Here is a 19823-nt window from a genome sequence, read left to right on the forward strand (position 1 = left end):
GACAGATCGATGCCTATGTCGGAACAAGAATTTTGTAGCATTCAGCCTGTAACCGAGTGGCTCCTGACGAAAGTGCGCGAGCCAGAGAATGACAGCCCATCGCAAGGACTGCTGGATATCAGCTTCGCCAAACGCTCCTGGTGCATTATGGACACTTTTACAAGCAACGCACACCATGAAGTGTCAGATATGGTAAGATGGCGTGAAAATTCGAGACCTGGCATTGCCCTCATATAGCATGATCAGCCTCTGTCGCCGCCCATGTTCTCGTACTTCACAACCATTTTCTTTTCCTCGCTCTCGATCTTTACTTTGAGCTTCCTCGGACTTGGCTTCCAGCCGCGTACTTCGCTCTTGCAGAGACCGGTTCCTTGCAGGTCACACTCGCCGCAACGCCTACCGATAGGTAGACACGTCAACTGGCCCAGCCCAACCAGCATCTTGTTGATCTCGTGCCATTTGTCCTTCGGTAGCCAGCCTTCGAGCCACATGCGAGTCTCCTCGGGTGACTTCGTATTGTGCCAACCCCAAAGGTTGGTGATACGATGGACATGGACGTCCACTCCGATGCCAATGTCCTTTCCCCAGGCTCCGGATAGGCAGAGGAACGCCATCTTTGGCCCGACTCCGGGCAGCGAGACCAGGCCCTCGAGTGTGTCGGGGACATCTGAGTCAAATTGGTCCCTGAGCGTTTCGGCAGTAAGTTTGAGGAAGCGTGTCTTGTTATTGTGAAAGCCGACCTTCGAGATGAGGCTGTCGAGATGTTGTGGCGTGGCCGCGATTATGTTCTCTACGGTTAGTGAGGAATTTCTCGGCAGACCAGCTTCTGTGAATGGCGCAACTGGGTTCAGCTCCGTGTGCAGACGCTGCATCGCGGCCGCCGTGACCGTGTCCTTGGTCTGTGATGATAGCATAAGGGCTACCAGGGTGTGATAGCGCTTCTGCGCTGGAGGTGAAGACGTCCAGTACAGGTCTTCGCATCCCATAGTGTCCACTGGTGCTGTAGGATTCCGCTCTCGCTGGGCTTTGACGATAGAGTAGATCTCAGACCAGTTCGATGGCGCTGTATAAGCGTATGTGCCATCATCCTGTAACTTCCGCTTTGCGGGTATCTTTGGCTTGGCTTTCTGCCGTGGCGTGTCTGCCGCCGGTATAGCCTCAAGTGATGGCGGACTAAGTTCTGTCTTGATCGTCGTAATCTTGCTGACCTTGACTATTGGTGTCGACGGTGGCGACTCACTCCCTCGTTTCCGCTTGCGATTCGAAGGAGGAGGTGTGTTCAGGCCGTCTTCGATGTCCCCCGCAGTGCTTGATGGGGTGTCTAACAGATCTGCATCTTCCTCGTTCACCTCAACCGTGCCATCGTGGCCGAGGGCGAACGTCGATATCCTTTTCGAACTTCTGGTCGTCCTCCTCGAGCCGATACGAGCATTCCCAGATAATGCATTGAAGATCCTGGTGGTGTCTTGCGAAAGCTTTGAAGCTCGCATGGCCACTACTGCTGGTAGGTACCTCCTGATATGTGATACGTGAAGCTGCTGCTGAGTCTGACTGAAGAGCTCGCAGTCAGAAGAGAAAGAACTCGACTCCTCAAATTCCTCGCGTCGCGATCTGGATCTTGGACCCTGCAGAAACCCCAGATTCGCTTCAGGGGTCAAGCTTCAACTGCAACTGCTTGGGGTTTAGGCGTGCCGAGGCCCAACGATAGGGTTACGATGCCTGGGGCTTTCCCGGTGGCTGGTCGTTGTCATCGTGCATTGCACCTGCTCACGCTTCGCTATCTCTTGCTACAGACACAAGTTTTCTCTGCGATACAGCCGATACAACCTTTACATCTCACAACACATCGGTCTAGTTTCCGCGATGTCCTCTAAGACCTCCCGCAGTGCGAAGTCATCCTCGAAATCCAGCTCCGGCTCCGCCTTGAAGCGACTTACCCATGAGTTGACCGATCTACGGGAGGCGCCCTCAGACGCATTCCTGCATCTTGGACCTGCCTCCGACGAAGACATTTTCACCTGGGAAGCAGTCCTAAAAGGTTCGCGCGACCCATCGTCACCATACGCTGGAGGACTGTGGCTGCTAGAGATTGAGGTGCCCTCCAGCTATCCGAACCAGCCTCCCAAAATACATTTCAAGACACCCATCTGCCATCCAAATGTGGACTTCAAGAGCGGAGAAATCTGTTTGACGCTGTTGACGTCCGAACACTGGGCCCCAACATACACATTAGCAAGCACGATGGGCGCAATACAGCAGCTGCTGAACGATCCGGGTCTAGACAGTCCGTTGAATGTCGACATCAGCAACCTGTATCGAGAAGGCGACAAGGTTGGCGCAGAGGGCCTCGTCAGATTCTGGACGGGTGAAAAGCGATGGCAGGGTGAGGGCCGGGCAGGTTGGATATCAGAGAAGTCGCCAGGATCTGGAGGACATCTCGAGGTTTGACAACCACAGAAGGACTGGGCTGAGCGAAAGCTGCCAGCCGGTGGCGACAGACGTCGTGGCAGATCTCGTGACAGATCTTATGAGCGTTCAGCGTGACATGTATGATTGTAGTGTTAGCAAGTGAAAGGCAATGAAATCAGGCAATCGGATCAGGCAAATATATTTACATGACTCAAGGCAAGGCAAACTTCAACACCTTTTCCATCTGCACCAATACTCCCATCGATGGTCTCATGAAAGTTTGGTGGACCTCTGACTGCTTTGTATCATCATACCCAGTAATCCGTGACCTTACCGGGCCGACAGCCTCACACGTCCAGGAAGATTTTTGGCTACAGAGACGCTGGTTCGCCGTACCATGAACCTACCATATTGAAAGACCATGCCAGAATCTCAGGAGCGGCCAGAGCCAGCGGAAATTTCTCCAAAGGCCGAGTCGACATCAAACGAGACGACTCTACCAACACGCACGAAGCCCAAACCCAACCTCAAAAGTTCGAGACCGTCAAAGCCACCAAAATCCTCAACACCAATCCCACCAGCCGCCTACATCCACACCCTTCTCTCCCTCCTCAACCTCGAGCTCGCCGTCGAGCTCTCCCAAACTACACTTCTGCTCTCTTCTACTCCACCCGCCGTCCTCGCCCGCGCCGGCCTGGCCCTGCTGAACCTCTGCATCACAGCCACGCGCACCGGCCTAGGCGGACGAACAGTTCTAAGCTTAGGTCTAGACCCAGCTACTGCAGATGCGAGTGCTGAGGGAAGGCTGCCGGAGCATGGCATCGGAGTCGGAGATGTGGTGCGGCTGGCGGAGAGGGTGAAAGAGGGCGGAAGGCGGAAAGGAGGGAAAGATGGAAAGGGCGAGGAGAAGGAGGGCGTGGAAGGTGTTGTGGTCAAGACTGGGGAGCGGAAAGTTGAGGTTGCGCTTGGCAAAAGGGGCGGCAAGGATGACGACGGCGATAGTGGTGTGGACGGATTGGGTGATGGAAGGCTATGGCTGTACGTGCTCTAATAACTTTGCCCGCTCCCTTGGGGCATCTTTGCTGACATTTTGCACCAGGGTCAAACTCGCGAATGACATTCCAAATCGCCGAATGACACAGACTCTCACGACCCTGCTCAAGACTCCTCCCGAGTCATATACGCCGCTTCAGCGCATCTTGTTCGGTCTCGAGACACCCACCCCACCAGACCTCAATTCTCCAGAGGCCAAGAACATCACATTCCACAACCCGAACCTCAACCCTTCCCAAAAAGCCGCCATACAGTTCGCCTTAGCAGCGCCCGACATCGCTCTAATCCACGGTCCACCCGGAACCGGCAAGACCTACACTCTGATTGAGCTGATTCTGCAATATCTCGACCAGGGCAAGCGTGTGCTAGTGTGCGGGCCTAGTAATATCTCCGTAGACAACATCGTCGAGCGACTCACAGCGACCTCACCGAAGACAAATGTCGTCAGAGTCGGTCACCCAGCGCGCTTGCTGCCGAGTGTGCTCGGACGGAGTCTAGAAGTGCTGAGTGATCAGAGTGAGCAGAGAGGACTGGTAAAAGACGTTGGCAAAGAGATCGAAGAGCGAGTGAAGGAGGTGCGCAGTGGAAAGATCAAAGGCAAGGGCGAGCGAGGGAAAGTCTGGGGCGAGGTGAGGGAGCTGAGACGAGAGTACCGAGAGCGGGAAGGAAGGGTAGTAAGAGAAGTAGTACAGGGCTGTGGGGTCGTGGTCAGCACGCTTCATGGGGCTGGCGGGAGGGACGTTGGCGGTGCTGCTGGTGGGAAGAAGTTCGATGTCGTTGTTGTAGATGAGGCAGCACAAGCGGTAGAGCCACAGTGCTGGATACCGGTCGTCATGGCTGGCGAGGTTAGCAAGCTAGTGTTGGCAGGCGATCACCTTCAGCTACCGCCCACTATTAAGGGAAAGGACGGCGAGATTGACAAAGCAGAAGAGAAGAAAAGAATCAAGGCCTTAGAAGAGGAGCTGAGGAAGTTGGCGATAGAAGATGCTGTCGTCAAGAAGTGCAAAAGCTGGTCGCTAGAGACCACGATGTTCGACCGTCTGCTGAGTCTCTATGGGAACGACATCAAGCGCCTGCTCAATGTGCAGTATCGGATGCACGAGCGGATTATGCGCTTCCCAAGCGACGAGTTGTACGACGGTGAATTGCAAGCAGCTACTGGCGTGGAAGCGCGCCTGCTCAGAGATCTTGAGTATGATGTCGAAGACACAGAGGATACACGAGAGCCGCTAGTGTTCTACGACACGCAAGGTGGCGACTTCCCAGAGAAGACGGAGGACGGCGCCACAGACGGCAAGGCCAAGAAAAGTGTGTTGCTCGGCGACAGCAAGAGCAATGAGATGGAAGCCGCAGTGGTGAAGATGCATGTGCAGAACCTGATTGCTGCTGGCATCGGGGATGAAGACATTGCAGTCATCACACCTTACAATGCGCAACTTGCCGTCATTAGTGGAATGCTGCGAGAGACCTACCCTGGCATTGAGATGGGCAGTGTTGATGGGTTCCAAGGAAGAGAAAAGGAGGCTGTCATCGTGAGTCTCGTAAGGAGTAATCCAGAGCATGAAGTGGGCTTCCTTGGAGAGAAGAGACGCCTCAACGGTGAGCATGCACTCAAACGACGGGAAGCTGGCGAGCAGCAACTGACATTCATGCTAGTGGCGATGACTCGACCAAGAAGGCATCTGTGTGTGATTGGTGACTCGGAAACAGTGTCGAGGTAAGCCAATGTACCTGCTGATTTGATGCTTTGCAGATACTGACCAATGGCTGTACAGAGGCTCACCGTTCCTCAAAAGGTGGATGAAGCACCTCGAAGATAACGCTGACCTGCGGTATCCAAGCTTAGATGAGCTCGAGCTGAGCTGAGGCGCGGCCACAAGATCAGAATCATTCCACTTACACACACTTGAAGGAAGAGGTTGCCTCGATCTGCGGCTCGAGAGCTTCTAGATGCTGCGGCTGAGTGTGTTTCGGCAATCGCTTCGATATTGCAACAGATAACAAAAGTACAAGCAGGTGAGCTTAGAGATCTGGAATCGAGGCAGGATCTTTCTTGGCGGGCTCGTCGGTATAGCCCGCCAAGCGACTCGCATCTGCGAACTGCGAATGGCCCCTCCGCATGCTTCAAAGCTGTCATCGTAAGACTGAGCGAGCATGCGACGACTATATCGACAGTGTGCTGCAAGGCACAGCACTGGCACGCCATCAACTTGAATGGAGATGAAAACTGTGCTCCGAATTCTGCCCCCTATTCCACGCGTCAAGAGCGCGTCTCAAGCTGCAGACTTGTTCCTTGGTGAAACCCATATGTTTTCCCGGATGATGACTTGCATGCCCGAGAAAACCAGGTGCATGACGCATTGACTGGGATCATGGTCTCGAGTAACCATTCACCGCGAGTTCCCCGGGTCTTTGATGGGCTCGCCGCAGCCCGAGTACGAAGTTCGAACTTCTAGCACTCCACAAGTGCAAATGAATGCTGTCAAAAAGTTTCTTCTGCTGCGCAATGCTTCGGTGCATTGCCTCGAAGCAACCAGTCTAAAATGTAAGGACAAAGACCTCGGAAACCTTCTCACGAGTCAAGGCGGTGCAAGTAATCTGCAGGATCAACGAAAAGTATCAGCAGCTGAGCAACCCTTCCAGAAGGACCGGTGACAAGGTCGCCCACCACTCAGAAGCCGCGTCCGCCATGGGGGCGCAATTGACCGTTGGTAGCGTTCGAGCTAGAAAGACTCTAGGTGAAGATGGACCCCTGGGAAAGTTCGCGATCTTCCACAACCTCGGACACCATTCATGTCACTTTGCAAGCTCATTTGTTCTTGCGCAATGAATCACGATATTTGATTCGGAAAATTTGTATCAATAGCATTGCAAGGTCGCTGCCGCATCAAGATGAACTATGTCGCCACTGCTCTACTTTCGGCATCGGTTAACGATACTGAAGCACACCATCTCACTCGCCTGTCTTGCCGTCGAGCTTCGCTTGTCGTCGTCTTACGTGCTATTGCCCGCCTCCAACCAGATCTAGGTTTGATTCATGGCGATGAAACTGCCAACATGCAGTCCCTTGCCTGACGAGCCTTCCGTACACATCTTGCCGGAGTCTGCGATTGCTGTTCCTGGACAATCCTGGCTCCTTGGACGACTCCACGTCCTCACTCTGCTTCTTCTCGGGCCGTTCAATCCCTGCAAGAAACCTGATTGCGAGGCACACGTTTTCAGTCCAATGCCCCTCTTCTCTGCATGACCTCTAAGACCACAATATCATTGTCTGCGAAATCGATTGAACACTGAACATTCGTCTTCTTGCACTCCTCGATGCATGTGTGGCCTTCCGACGCATCGTACGCCTTACTATTCTGATCAGGAGTTCACCTCAGGCCTCCACGTCGCTTATACATTGATCTAATCGCCTTTGCCGGCTCTGCTTACAGCGCCGAGAGTCTATCTTTGTACACATTCCTCGATCAGAGCCGACCCGATGCAACAGCTCTGAGCGATCCTTCCGTTCATTTCGTTGGCGGGCTCTTAAGTCAGGTCGGCGCCTTACCCGCTGGTATATTTCCATCAGGACTGGATTGAAGTTCTGTCAGAGCGTCCTATTCCGGCACATTCCTGGCAGCGGCTCCGCGGTCATAATTGCGAACTGCTGTGGAACGAGTGCACGTCCTGCAATTGCGTCCGGGGCCGCATCGCGTCTACAAAGATGCCCTTCTGCACATCTTTGCAATAGTCCTGACTGAGAAGGGCTGCAACTCGCCTACATTCGTGCGCGCTCCCTGGTAGCCATGTCTTCCCCACCAGAGCAGAGCCGATACTCCAATGGCTCCTTACTTCGATCATCTACAACAGGGGCGGCCATACGGCGCGGGGAGATAAAGATCTCTGATCCCATACCCCACGACCAGGACGCTTCTACTTCCTACAGACCGAATAGCGACTGGCCGATCAAGACATCGACTGCCGACACGCAAAGGGGCCGACACTACAGTACTGGCAACCTTGGTCCAGGTGACGCTGGTCGCGCCTCAATGGGTCCTTCGTTCATGGCCAGCTCAATGTCCAGTGTACCTTCCAAGGAGTCGATCAACCAAAGGAAGAATACTGGGTTCCGGGCGACGCTAAGGCGCATGTTTGGTAGCAAACGAGGGCGGCCCAGCGTCGAGCAGGACCGAGGGCCCTACCATCGCAGTGTATGTTTACTTCTCAATTGGGAAGGCGCGACGCAATACTGACTGACGTCCAGGACCCCGGAAATTTGACAGCGATCGCGGAAGGCCCGAGGACTCCTGTGGTCACACGAATTCCATCTCAGCCGACCGGCAGTGTCATACGGGAAAGTGCCCTAGGTTCCCATGGCTTCAATCAAAATTACAACCCGGCTGGGGACGAGGATGAACAACACAGGCCGTCACCACCAATACAACATCGTCGTCGGAATACACTGCCTAGCCTTGTCATTACCGATGAGATGGCGCAAATACTAGCCGAGCCAAAAGACAATGATCTTATTGCTCGATCACGGCAACGGCAGGAGCTCGACCTGCGACACTACAAACGTCGATCGAGAAGTGCAGATGCTCTCAACAAGATGATTTCAGAGATCAGGTTTCGCAACGCAGGCGTTCGAGACCGAGAGTCAGATATCGCATTTTGGAGGCAGAGTGTTGTCGACAACCCCTTACCAACAAACCAGTCCTACCAGGAGGATCAACGAGATGATGTGACACAATCGACGATGTCGGAAACGGAGCCATCAACCAAAATAACGACACTTCAGACGTTCGATTTCGGGCTGAACGAGCGGGAAGGCAAGGATGCGACACTCGAAGATCGAGTGAACACGCTCGAGGTGAAGATGATTGACTTTGAGTATGCCATCGAGAAATTGCAGGGCAGGGATGTCAAATCAGCGCCTCCACCTAAGATGCCACTCAAGCGGAGATCAATACACGATTTGTTCCCGGAGACAGACTCTGGCATGTCATCGTCGAGTCTCGAGCCAACATCATTTCTGAGCTCACCAGACCACTCGCCTGTGCCCGAGTCAGAGAACGAGCAGGCATACGTGCCTGATCGCACAAGCAAGGCAACAACGATCCGTCCACTCACAGCACATCGCCGCTCGGGCGGCTCGCCGCCTTCGCCAGTGCGCATCACAGTCGATCAATTCGACAAGCTGATGGAAATTCTCCGACGAGAACAAAACTCCCGGAGACAGCTCGAAGCACAGGTCAACGACCTCCAGAAAGAGCTCGAAGCTCTCAGACAACCTATCTATGCCGAAATCCGGCAAGTCGGCTATCCAATAACGCCGAACCAACCCGGTACACACGATACACCCAACACGCAAAGGACGCTCCGAAGGTCACCACCATTCCCGAACAAGGAGAATCAGCAACCCGAGCAGTCACGATTCAGCATGAGCGATGTCGAATCCGACTACTACGACGAAGTCTACGAGACACCGCAAGACACGAAGTTCACATTCGAACAAGCACATCAGCAACGGTCGTCGCCATTGATTGGCGTAAATTGACCACAAACGGCCTCACTACAACACGGCAGAGGCGATTCCTTTCTGATTCTAAGCGTTCGTTAAGCAACGGCTGCGCCGGCACAATGCTTTTTGTTTACTTATATACCCTTTTGCATAATATACAAAGCGATGTGTTTTTGGACTTGATGACGATGGGACGAGGGAATGGATGTATCAGTAAGGAGCCGGAGCAGAAGTATCCTACCCAGCTGGATGTGTCGCGAGAAGCGAAGAGAAGCATACATAAGCGTTGCTTATAGCGTGATTGACCTGGTCAGCAGTGAGCGAGCCGGGTCTTCGTAATGAACAGTCGTTCACTCATTCCTGCTCTCCTGTTTGATTCAACGATGAACTGTGATTGCTTAATCGTTTCTTCCGCCCTTCTCAAGGCGCGCTTTCCGCCAAGGCTTTCCCGCGATTCTCCAACTTCCTAGAGTCAACGAGAGATGAATTTGAGGCACTGCACTGTCACCACGTGAGGCTGTATTGTACTGTACCTCAGAGCTCGAAGCCCTGGCCAGCAGCTACTCGCAGCATTGCTGGTCGCATGAAGGCTTGCTGCTAGCAGTTCCGGCAAGCTCAGGCGGCACACGGTGCGCCGCGGCGGAGCATCTACGCTCGACAACTTCAATCCTCCGGCCATACTGTCTGGCTCAGGCACTCGGGTCGTTGAGTCATGGCTCCTCCACCGCTTGCCCACATAGTCCATCCGCCAGACGCAGCTCCGTTCCCTTCGTCAGCGCCAGCTCCTTCGCGCCCACGACTCCTCACGCCAACCACGAACCCGATCCCCCTCCTCAATACGCCCTCCGCGCAGCTCTACTCGCTCATTCACACCGCCTTACTACCATCCCTATACTTTCTGCGATCCTCCGCACTAGTCGCGGACCCGCTACGAACGCTCACATACGACATAATCCCCGTTGCAACCGCGCAAGCCATCTTCTGCGTCCTCTGCGTACCGAGCTATGGCAGTTGGGTAAGCGAGTCACCATCAGCTACCAGCAGCAGCAACAGCAGCACAGCAAGCAGCACACCCAACAAGAACACCTCGGACAAGACCAACAGCGCATCCCTGATCACAAGCGGCAAATCCTCCATCGGCCGCCGAAAAGGCCTCCGCACCTCCACCAACTCAACCCACCCGACAGACCCAACCCTCCAAACCTACCTTCACCGCCTCCTCCCGGCCACGCTCTCCCTCGTTTTGACCCTCCTCCTCCCACCCGTCCCTCTCCAAATAATCCTGCACTGCCTCGGCGCCCCGCTCCTCCCTTTGTCTCTGCTTCCACACACTCTCGCCCTTGCAACCCACTTGTCCCTCCTGATCTTCTACCCCCTATTCTACGCACACGGCGTCTCCGGCCCAGCCTGGCGAGACGTCGTGAGCGCGTGGCTCCCCTTCGATGGCGCAGGGGTGTGGGGTAGCAGTGTTGGGACGATCATAGGGGCGTGGTTTGGGGCGGTGCCGATTGCGCTGGATTGGGATCGGGCGTGGCAGGAATGGCCGATCACAGTTGTGTGGGGGGCTGTGATGGGATGGTTGGTTGGGAGGGTGTTGACGGGAAAGGGGATGGGTGGGTTGGGGACGGGGAGGAGGATTGATTTGAGTGAGACGGAGTATAGGGTTGTGGAGGTGAGAGAGCGGGATGGGAAGAGCGCGGGCAAGACTGCCGGAGCCACACCGAGTGGTGGAGGTGATGATGTGGTACAGCAGAAGCCGAAGGAGAAGGAGAGGAAGAAGGATAGATAGACGAAGTTTCTCATGTGTCAAGTACCGGTTGGCGCACCAGCGGCGAAAGGGCAGAGCTCGTCAGACGATCTGTGACCGCAAGCGCCGCACCCGAGCATCGGCATGCCTATAGGCCCCTGGGCGGTACTATGAGCGCAAGAATGCAAAAAGTAAACCATTCTTGACAGCACCTAGAGTCGGACTAGAATCTCCTACGTCCTCCGCTAGCAGTAGCTATTCTAGCAGAGGCTGTGAGGCGTGTTGGGCCATTTGACACTACGCTGTTGAATGGCGCCATTTTGAGCTTCTTCGTTGGTTTGATGGTCTAAGATTTGGGAATAATAATATATGATCTACACAACGGACGGACTTGAGGCTTGGATGAAAGAAAGATGAGTTATGAGAAGGGCGTCGGGTGGAATTGTCATGGTCCAAGACAACCTTTTCTAAGCTTCAGAGGATTGAATATTCAACTTGCACCTCACATTATCGTAGCTGGCGCAATCTCTAGGTATGTGTGCTATGCTGTGTGTTCTCTATCCAAGGTCAAGCTTTTACTCTTTCGCCATGTGATGCATTAGATGTCATGTGCGTTGCGTGTGTTTCGTGGATCGCGTTACCGGTGGCTTCATGGCCAACCTTCCACTTGAGATCATGTCCAGCTCTTTCTCCTCGTCTTCCACAATCCTTCTGGCTTGGGCTCCGTTGCCTTTGTCCGCAGGACCATTCCTCTCCAAGTTGAGTAGACATTGCCTTCTTGTATCTCTCCGTGCTGCTCTCGTGGCATCCAGCTCACAAAGCAAAAGCCATCACACCAGCCAATCCAGCACCAACAGCAACGCTCCATACCCAGACTGGTGACACGACGACCGCACCAGGCCCACCCACATTCTGCAAGCCAGGCCCACTCCCACTCGCCGCCGCGCCCTCCGCGTCACCACTTCCCGTCACCGGTGCATTCACGACCACCACACTCGTCAAAGTCTGCACGCTGCCATCCGCGTTCGTCGTGACCGATATCCGCGTGCTTGAGCTCTTGGTGAAGCTCACTGGGATGCGGGCTGATGTCGCAGTAACGACACCGCCTCCGATTGTTGAAAACACGACGCCGCCATCAACGGTACGCACGGGCGTAGCATTCGGTGGGGTTGTTGGTGCGATCTCGACCGTGGTTGGTGAAGGCTGTTCGCTGGCGGTGACCTGGCTCTGGAGCTGGGACTCGATGACGCTTGACTGGGATTCTATGACGCTTGATTGGCTGGCGTCGAGGGTTGGTGTGCTGCTCGGGCTGGCGCTTGGTGTAGTCTCGGGCGTTTGGCTTGGAGTTGTCTCTGCTGGCGGGGTAGTGCTGTCTGGTGTGGGCGTGGGCGTTGGTGTCGGTGTCGACGATGGTGTTGTCTCTGGCACTGTGCCATTGTCCTGCCTCTTGAGCGCGAGATGCACTAGCTTTGTGGCGACGATGTGGTCTGATGCGTGGACGGACGCAACGGCTGAGCGATCATCGTCGAAGACGCCATCTTGGTATTTGGGAGCGAGAGAGTGCAGGACTGTATGCAGAACCCCAGGGTGTACTCGATTGAGGAGTTGTGAGAGTGATGGCCAGTCGGGCGCTAGGATCTCTGCTTCCGGGGCAGGAGAGGACTCATGTACGGGTGTTGGGCTGGTGAGTGCGAGGAGGGGCATGAACGCCGTTGTGAGGAGAGTTGCTGGACGCATGCTGATGTTGATTATGGCTCGATATGCCCAATGGGCAGTGGAGAGTCGTGATCCCGCTTGACAACGAGTGCGCAATTGCTACACCAATCGAGCTGCGGTGTTCGCTTGAGGTGATAGTATCCTGGAGGCAGGTCTCGTAAAATGAAGAGAGTGACAGATTCTCGGGTCTGTATACCACCGGGCAGTGCTAGTCAAACTTCGAGAACGGTGCAACGAACGAATGGAAGGATCGACGTTGACAGGTTGAGCTGAAGCAGAGGCGCAGATGCAGTATTGTAGAATGTGTGCGATATAGCAGATAGGAAGAGGAAGGAAACCTTCGTCATGCATGTGCACGGATGCAATCCGCTTACCTGCTTTTTTTTCTGGGCCTACCGCTCGTTTCCATGATTCAGACCAGCCTGCGGTCCTGCGGACAACCGACGACAACGTCGCAGGTGGAGGGGTTTGGAAAATAGAGAAGTGGTGGGAAAGTTTGAGACAATGACGAGGTTGGGTGGACAGGGGTGGTGAAGCAGGGCCTTGATAGGCCTTGCCGCTTGCCGCCTAGCTGGGCACGAGAGACAGATCTTCAAGCTTGTTATGCAGCAGTCTCGCAGTCCGGATGGATTATCCTGGGCAGTGCCTATGAGCATTGTTAGGGTTTATTGTTCTCACGCCCGTAGCGATATGATGATTCTCCCTTCTATTCATCTCCGAGCTGATTGCTGTATGATGTAACAGAAGCTCTTCTTGTCAAAGCACTGGCTGGGAATCTCGAAAAGCAGGATCTCGCAGGGCACCGTTAGATCCTAAGCGAAGCCGTGGGCCCGGAGACAACGGAGCCTAAGCTGTTGGAGTCAATGAGCCGCATGGTTGGTGGTGGAGGCTAAGGAACTGCGTGTTCGGCATCGTAGCGGAGTGGGATGGCCGCGGCTTCATCGTGTTCAACACCTGTCCAATGGTGTATTTGCCGTGTGAGACTTACTTCTGACTGCGCTTCGTGCTCTGTAGTCACGAGAGTAACTCAAGCGTCATCGAACAAGTGATGAGATTTAGCTCAGTAGAACGTGGTATTGGGTGTGACTTCCAGTCGGAAACATGATTTGTTGGAGCAGGCGATTCCTGTTCCTTCCTCATCTGCTGGTGGCGTGATAAGTGGCAGGAAGGACTGCTTGGGAAGCGACCGATAACACGGCTCACTAGCTTGCAACGGATACTGCCTCTGCCGTGACTAAGTAGCTCATGTATAATCATGCTTCCAGTTCAAGCATTCCCATTAGCAAGTACCGCGTTTGGTGTGTTGCTGATAGGCGTTAAAGTCCGTGGTGTCGTGCAGGATGCATGAGGGGATGCAGCCTGCTCTATTCTTATCCACCCAATGAACTACGACGCGTAGATCACGAAGCACGAAGACGAGCTTTCTTTTCCTTTGGTATTATCCATTTACCTTTGCGGTTCTTGGTGCTATCTACCTATCTACTGGGTAACAGGTACTAAAGCAAGATGCGAAGACCAGCGCGGTAGTGTAAGACGCCGATTCAGCGCATCTGCTGTTCCCCCTTTCCGCCCAACATCCCCAAATCCCCTTCACCCCTCCTGGGCGATCCTGGCGAGGGTCGACCGACGCGGTAGTGTAAGGCATCGAACCGACCGCTCGCCGCCAGATAGGTCTTACAAACACTGCTGCCTACTGGCCATTCTCCTCCGCCTCCACCTCCACCTCCACCTCCAACTCCACCTCCAACTCCCCTTCCTTCTCCCCCTTTCCCCACTCTCTGCCGTCGATAGGGTCCCCCACGGGCTTATCGAAAAGCCACTTGGTGCCCTCCATCTCCTCGAGCAGCGGTGCGAACCAGTATGGGGCCGGGTTCTCGTCAAGCTGGAGATAGTCCCGGTACTTCTGCTGGTCCCGGAAGAGCATCTGGTCGGTCAAGGCGACCACCTGAATCCTCGCGAATTGGCCGTGCTTCCAGGAGCCGGCAAGCAGAGAGTCGTACCATTGCTGGTACACGTCGACAGTAGAGATGGGCCATGCCCCTTTCATTGGACCCTCGCGATCTGGGCCCCAGCAGTTCATCCTCATGAAGTTGAGGCGGGAAGGGACAGGCGGAAGGGTGGCGCCAGCGCGCGTCAACTCCCAGAAGAAGTGTTTGCCCAGAAGGGACCTGATCTCGGCAATTGAGCCGACGCTCTCGAGGTGGAACATCGTCTCGCCAGTGATGCCCTTGGGGCCGCAGAACTGGAACGCGTTAGGTAGGTTTTCGGAACAAGAAACAAATACTTACGAGAGAGAGAAGAACGGGCAGCTTCTTGCTGTCGATGTCCTTTGGTGGCTGTGGCGGCAGCAGCAGCACGGGAGCAGGAGCATCGTCGTCGTCGTCGTCTTCGTCGTCGTCGTCTTCTTCTTCTTCCTCATCGTCATCGTCTTCTTCCTCTTCATCGTCATCGTCATCGTCCTCTTCCTCTTCTTGGTCGTCGTCGTCGAAGTTGAGCTTGTCGAGCTGGCGGGTGGCTTTGCGCTTATTGCGCGTGGCACGCGCGCCAGCCAACGCTGTCTGCAGCCGAGTCTGTCGCAAAGCCGCACCACGACGCGCCTTGGCCTCGCGCTCGTGCTTGCGCTTGCGAGAGCGCTGTGCTTGCCCATACTAACGAAGCGAAGCAGGAACTGTGGTGGTAGTGGTGGTGGAAGCGCAAGCGAAAGGGGTTTCGAATTCGATTTGCGAAGTGCGAAGAGAAGTGCGGGAGTGCTCCTCGTCGAAATATTCACTGTCACTCGAGGCAACTGCAGCAACGAAAAGTTCGGACCCACGTGAAGCAAACGGAATCACTTCGTCAATTGACTTGAACCACCATGAAAAGCCCCTCAATGAGACGATTTCACCAAACCGATTACACGCAAATCTTGTCCCCTTGAAGACCTCCTTAGAGGCCTCCTTGAAGACCTCTCGACACACTATGCCACACAGCATCGATTTGCTGCATCATCGTGTGAAAATCCATGACTGCTTCCCAAATCCCATCTTGATAGTAGGTATTGCCTTGAAGTCCTCCTCAGCCTGTCAAATCTGCAATGGTAGACTGTAAGCAGAGACCTTGCATGCGAGCCGTATCGTAGATAAGGGGAGATGTTGGTGGGCCGTGATACACGTAGCGATAGCTGCTCCGGGGCAAGGCTGGGTCCGCCAAGGCTCTTGGATTTCTAAAGGATATATTTTCGAGTTACTAGATTTTGCACCGTCAATCGGACACAGGTCCTCACATGTCAATCCCTAATGGGATGCCCGGTTCAATTAGCACCTGAAATTGGTCGCCCTCTTCCGAACACCAGAGGTGCAAAACGAGCTTCTAACACGGCGGAATAGAGCTCAATCCCGGTTAAGCATGTGGGTAGTCCCTGAAGAACAACCTTCGAATCGGCAACAGTTTGTTCTTTTTGCTTTTTTGCTGATCGCTATTTCGCTCCGTCGCCCGTTCTGTGTGCGAATGCTGGGGCTGGCAAGTGAAGCGACGTCGATGCCAAGACTTTTTCGTTGCTCAGGCCGGGTCTGCGACTTTCACTGATTTCTTGGACCTGCCTTCAGTCCGGCGTGCATGTCAGAGATATCACTGCAGCTGCGTAGCATCAAACGCGATGCTCTAAGCAAGTGTACGTCCGGCGTACGATCCTGAGCATCAGGCGAGGTCAGCAGAGCATCTGGACCAGCAATACTTACCATCCAGCAACGCCAGCTGCGCCAACAGCCCAGCAACATAGCTGTCATTGCGAGCCAGCTGTACTGGCTCGGCTTTCAACATTCACTCCTTTCCCTGACGCGCGATAGTTTGTACCTACTCTCCACGATAACGAGAAGCTCTGGGTCGCGGTCAGGATGAGGCAGAATTTACGTTTCCTACGACTCCACCCAAAAGGCGGCCTCGCTGCCATTGGCTGGGCCTCCGTCCTACGATACAATGAGGCTCTGAGAACCCCTTTCACGCCGACAACACGCTGGCTGTGCTTCGGTGGCGATGCTGACAGTGCCACTGGTCCCGAGCCTGTTGCTATCGGCAATCTTTCAATGGTACGCACAGTCGTTGCGAACACGAGAAGCGAAACACCGAGAGTCCGGGATGAATGTGTACATTCAGTTCAGATTCTATCCACAAAACTTTCCAAGGGTATCAAGAAGCAGACCATATTTCGCTCTACCTACACAACAGCCGCCGCAGTGCGAAGAATATCTTCTTCAGCAACTTCATCTCTTGCTGATAGTCCTGTTGTCCACCACCATGCTGCTGTCCCTGCCCACCATGGTACTGCCCTTGTCCTCCGTGCTGCTGCCCGCCATGCTGTTGTCCACCACCATACCCAGGCCCCATACCACCATGCTGCGGTGGCATAGGCGCGTTACCACCTGTGAGATCGACATATATCCTCCCCTCATTCGCCTCGGTCCTATACTGCAGCCCCAACTCCTGACAAACCTGCTCCACTCTAGGCTTAATCTTTTGAATATGATGCGGACTATGATTCCCCTTGCCCACAATAACATGCAGATGGCTCTCTCCTCTCTGCTGGCCCGCCCGTATCCTCTCTTCCAATATATCCTCCGCCTCCTCCACGAACTGCCCATGCAGATCTATCGTGTCGCCAGCGACACGCCCGTTTGCGTTGTTCTCGCGGAAGATGAAGTCCGAGGCTTGCTTGTTGTAGCGCGCCATGGCCTCGCCGTGAGATTTTCCTTCGTTGGAGAGCTGTTTGGCGGCGGCGCCGTCGCCCCGGTTGTAGGCTTCTTTGGAGCGCTCGAAGCAGGTGCCGCGTTTGGAGGCCTCGGAGCGGGCGAGGTCGCGCAGGCGGTCGTATTCGCGCTCGGCGTCGGGAGATTGGTCGTGGTTGAATGCTGCATGAGGACATAGTCAGTTGTTGGGTACTTGGAGCTGGTGCTGTGCTTGTGAGCGTTGTGCTGCAAGGTTGTTACTTACGCCGACCACCGACGTGCTTCATGCCGCCGTGGTTCATGCCGCGTTCCATCTCGTAGGACGCCATCTTGAATGAAGGACAGGAGAGGCTGTCGCCTGTAAGTCTGTTCAAGGAGAGTGCGACAAAAGCAAAAGGACAAGAAATGTGGTCAGCTTCAATGATTTCGCGAACAAGGTTGGAGTTGGCAGCTGAGCTGTCCCACTGCGCTTAGCGCCGATCCCGACATGATCAGGCCTTTTGACTTTTGGTGATGGTCAAGTCCATCGTCCATGAGAATGAATCACATCGATTGCATTGTGGTGCGTCGGCATTTGTCAACGGCATGTCTGTCAGGAGAGGTTGACACAGCTAACGAGGTTTGTGCGTAGGCTCAAGAGCAATTCAAGTGATGATAGTGGCAGATCTCCGCTTTAGCGACATCGATGCGGGAACACACGAACGTCAGGTACGATCGCTTGGCGGCTTTGGAGTGCAAGCGCGACCCGAAGCAATGGGTTTTGGCAGGAGGCTCTGCGAAATGGACAGGATCGGCTTTGGTGACTTCTTGATGTTCAGCCTCATCCAGAAGGAGTAACCGAATTGGCAGATGCAGACAGCAACCCCTCTGTCAGAATACCTAGGTATTTGAATTTTGGGTCATTGGGGAAGGTCGAACCTTCAGAGGTTGCCTCGAGTCCATTTTCAGCTACGGACATATCAGCCGTGAGGCTGTATCTCGAAGGTATGTGACTTCGATCTAAGGGTGGTAGGAGCACTTTGTGTGCAACATAGGAGACAGCAGTCAGAACCAGGTTGATAGCGAAATGAGCAGTGAGATGAACCAAGAATCGAGACTTGGCAGCTGTCAAACTTCTGACGGAATCGCGGCAGCTCGACAGTGGCGCAACTTCGAGCAGAAGCTTCAGCAAGCCGCTGCGGGCTTGACGCACAGTGACGAGTATCACGATTCACGCATACTGCGGCTTCTTCGAAGCCACTGTCATGGCAGCGACGAGACTTTGCTCAACTCATTGAGCAGTGTATCAGGTTCGGGAGTGGTGTCACTAAGCGAACAGTTTCGGTGAATTTGAGCCACTGTCGAAAGTGTCGGACTGCTGATCCATGATCCCAGCGTCGATCCCCTTCATGCCTGTGTCCCTGTTGAAGCTCGATATGTCGGGCTTGGTGGTCTCTCTGAGACTGGTACTGCAACGCTGCAAGATTGAGGTCGAGAGCAAACGACATGGCGACTCGAGGGAATGCTTCCATAGGACTTCTGGAATGATTTCGTCAAGCCTGTCTATTTGATAGGTGGACGAGGAAAGTGGCTGCCAATATCAAGTGCTCCAGCGCAGCTCGAGATTTGACAGGGGGCAAAACGATAGTGGGATAGGAAACTTGAAACTGCAGATTCCGGATCACTTGACGGTGAGGTTTTCGAGACACTAGCCCGCCATACTTGCGATCAGCGAGCATACAAGGCGTTAGTCAGGGGTTCTGTTCGAGTTGCACAGGACGTATCGCCTGGTGCAGAAGTTGTTTGCTTGATCTACGCTCAGCCCATCCGAACAAAGAGCGTAGGCGCGGAATTCTATCGCTGCAGTGGGTAGATCAGATGGATCGACGGAAGGGTCGTCTCAGAAGCCCTCCCCACGCTCTTTCATTCCGTACATCGTGACATTGTCCACACGGCAGTTGGGATGATCGCTCTATGGCATCCACAATGTATTTCGTCTAACATTCTGGCACATAGAATCCGCAAGCAATGATGAATTACGAAGGAATGCGATTCATGCATTGTTCTAGCTGTAAACCTGATCGGGTATGGGCGGTCATAGGCAGTCACTTTAGCTCCTGCGTCGCCCGGGGCTAGCTCAACTTTAACTAGGGCTGGTCTGCTCGGCTCCCCTTTAGCCACCGCTAGCTGACCTCTCCACCACCGTCCTCTGTTTCGCTCCCTGATCAAAGCAGCGAGACGATCTCTTCCATTTCTTCGCTCCCAGCCCGAGATCGAGAGAACGAGAGAAAAGCTCACTGTCTCCGACCCCGATATCTCTGCCGCCGACCTCCTCGCTCATCTGTTCTCACGCCGGCGTGCCTCTTATCACCAGCTTCTACCGACAGCGAACTCAGGAAGCAGCAATCTGCTCGATTCGACTACCTTCGCGACCCTGGTCCGGTGGTTCCTGACTGTCTCCAAGAGCCCAGCCAATTCTCTCCATCGACCGACCCTTTTCTCCTGCACCTCATAATACCAGCGTTGTATGCGCACAGTCTTGAGCAGCTTCTTTTTGTAATCGCCTGCTACTTGTCCACCTTTGCGAGTCCTTGTAAGTCGAGCCGCCCCTTTGTTTGTACGACCGCATCGGCATCGGGCGTTCCTTCCCCTGGCGCACCTCGCTAATCCCAGCAACAGATCTGCTTTCTACCTGTACATTTCGAAGAGCGAAAAT

General features: G+C 54.3%; 7 protein-coding genes across 7 annotated transcripts; 4 read left to right on the top strand and 3 right to left on the bottom strand.

Moving 5' to 3' along the window:
• Positions 1–242: 242 nt before the first annotated feature.
• Positions 243–1490, bottom strand: AB675_7047 (Endonuclease III-like protein; the record flags this gene model as incomplete). The annotated part of the gene is made up of 1 exon (XM_018147385.1): positions 243–1490. The coding sequence occupies one exon, from the start codon at positions 1488–1490 to the stop codon at positions 243–245; it is 1248 nt and encodes a 415-aa protein (XP_018003517.1).
• A 373-nt stretch (positions 1491–1863) lies between these two features.
• On the top strand, positions 1864–2448 carry AB675_7048 (Ubiquitin-conjugating enzyme E2 16; the record flags this gene model as incomplete). The annotated part of the gene is made up of 1 exon (XM_018147386.1): positions 1864–2448. One exon carries the CDS (start codon positions 1864–1866, stop codon positions 2446–2448), a length of 585 nt encoding a protein of 194 aa, XP_018003568.1.
• A 382-nt stretch (positions 2449–2830) lies between these two features.
• On the top strand, positions 2831–5328 carry AB675_7049 (DNA polymerase alpha-associated DNA helicase A; the record flags this gene model as incomplete). The annotated part of the gene is made up of 3 exons (XM_018147387.1): positions 2831–3447; positions 3509–5179; positions 5238–5328. 3 exons carry the CDS (start codon positions 2831–2833, stop codon positions 5326–5328), a joined length of 2379 nt encoding a protein of 792 aa, XP_018003118.1.
• Positions 5329–7250: 1922 nt separating this feature from the next.
• On the top strand, positions 7251–9001 carry AB675_7050 (uncharacterized protein; the record flags this gene model as incomplete). The annotated part of the gene is made up of 2 exons (XM_018147389.1): positions 7251–7655; positions 7709–9001. The coding sequence occupies 2 exons, from the start codon at positions 7251–7253 to the stop codon at positions 8999–9001; spliced, it is 1698 nt and encodes a 565-aa protein (XP_018003440.1).
• Positions 9002–9677: 676 nt separating this feature from the next.
• Positions 9678–10754, top strand: AB675_7051 (Glycosylphosphatidylinositol anchor biosynthesis protein 11; the record flags this gene model as incomplete). Its single annotated transcript, XM_018147390.1, has 1 exon — positions 9678–10754. One exon carries the CDS (start codon positions 9678–9680, stop codon positions 10752–10754), a length of 1077 nt encoding a protein of 358 aa, XP_018003372.1.
• Positions 10755–11525: 771 nt separating this feature from the next.
• Positions 11526–12449, bottom strand: AB675_7052 (uncharacterized protein; the record flags this gene model as incomplete). Its single annotated transcript, XM_018147391.1, has 1 exon — positions 11526–12449. One exon carries the CDS (start codon positions 12447–12449, stop codon positions 11526–11528), a length of 924 nt encoding a protein of 307 aa, XP_018003572.1.
• A 4167-nt stretch (positions 12450–16616) lies between these two features.
• On the bottom strand, positions 16617–17457 carry AB675_7054 (Smr domain-containing protein C11H11.03c; the record flags this gene model as incomplete). Its single annotated transcript, XM_018147392.1, has 2 exons — positions 16617–17311; positions 17394–17457. The coding sequence occupies 2 exons, from the start codon at positions 17455–17457 to the stop codon at positions 16617–16619; spliced, it is 759 nt and encodes a 252-aa protein (XP_018003497.1).
• Between the last annotated feature and the right edge of the window lie 2366 nt (positions 17458–19823).

This window comes from Cyphellophora attinorum (genome assembly GCF_001299255.1).
Source record: "Cyphellophora attinorum strain CBS 131958 chromosome Unknown Contig5, whole genome shotgun sequence".
Lineage (NCBI taxonomy): Eukaryota > Fungi > Ascomycota > Eurotiomycetes > Chaetothyriales > Cyphellophoraceae > Cyphellophora > Cyphellophora attinorum.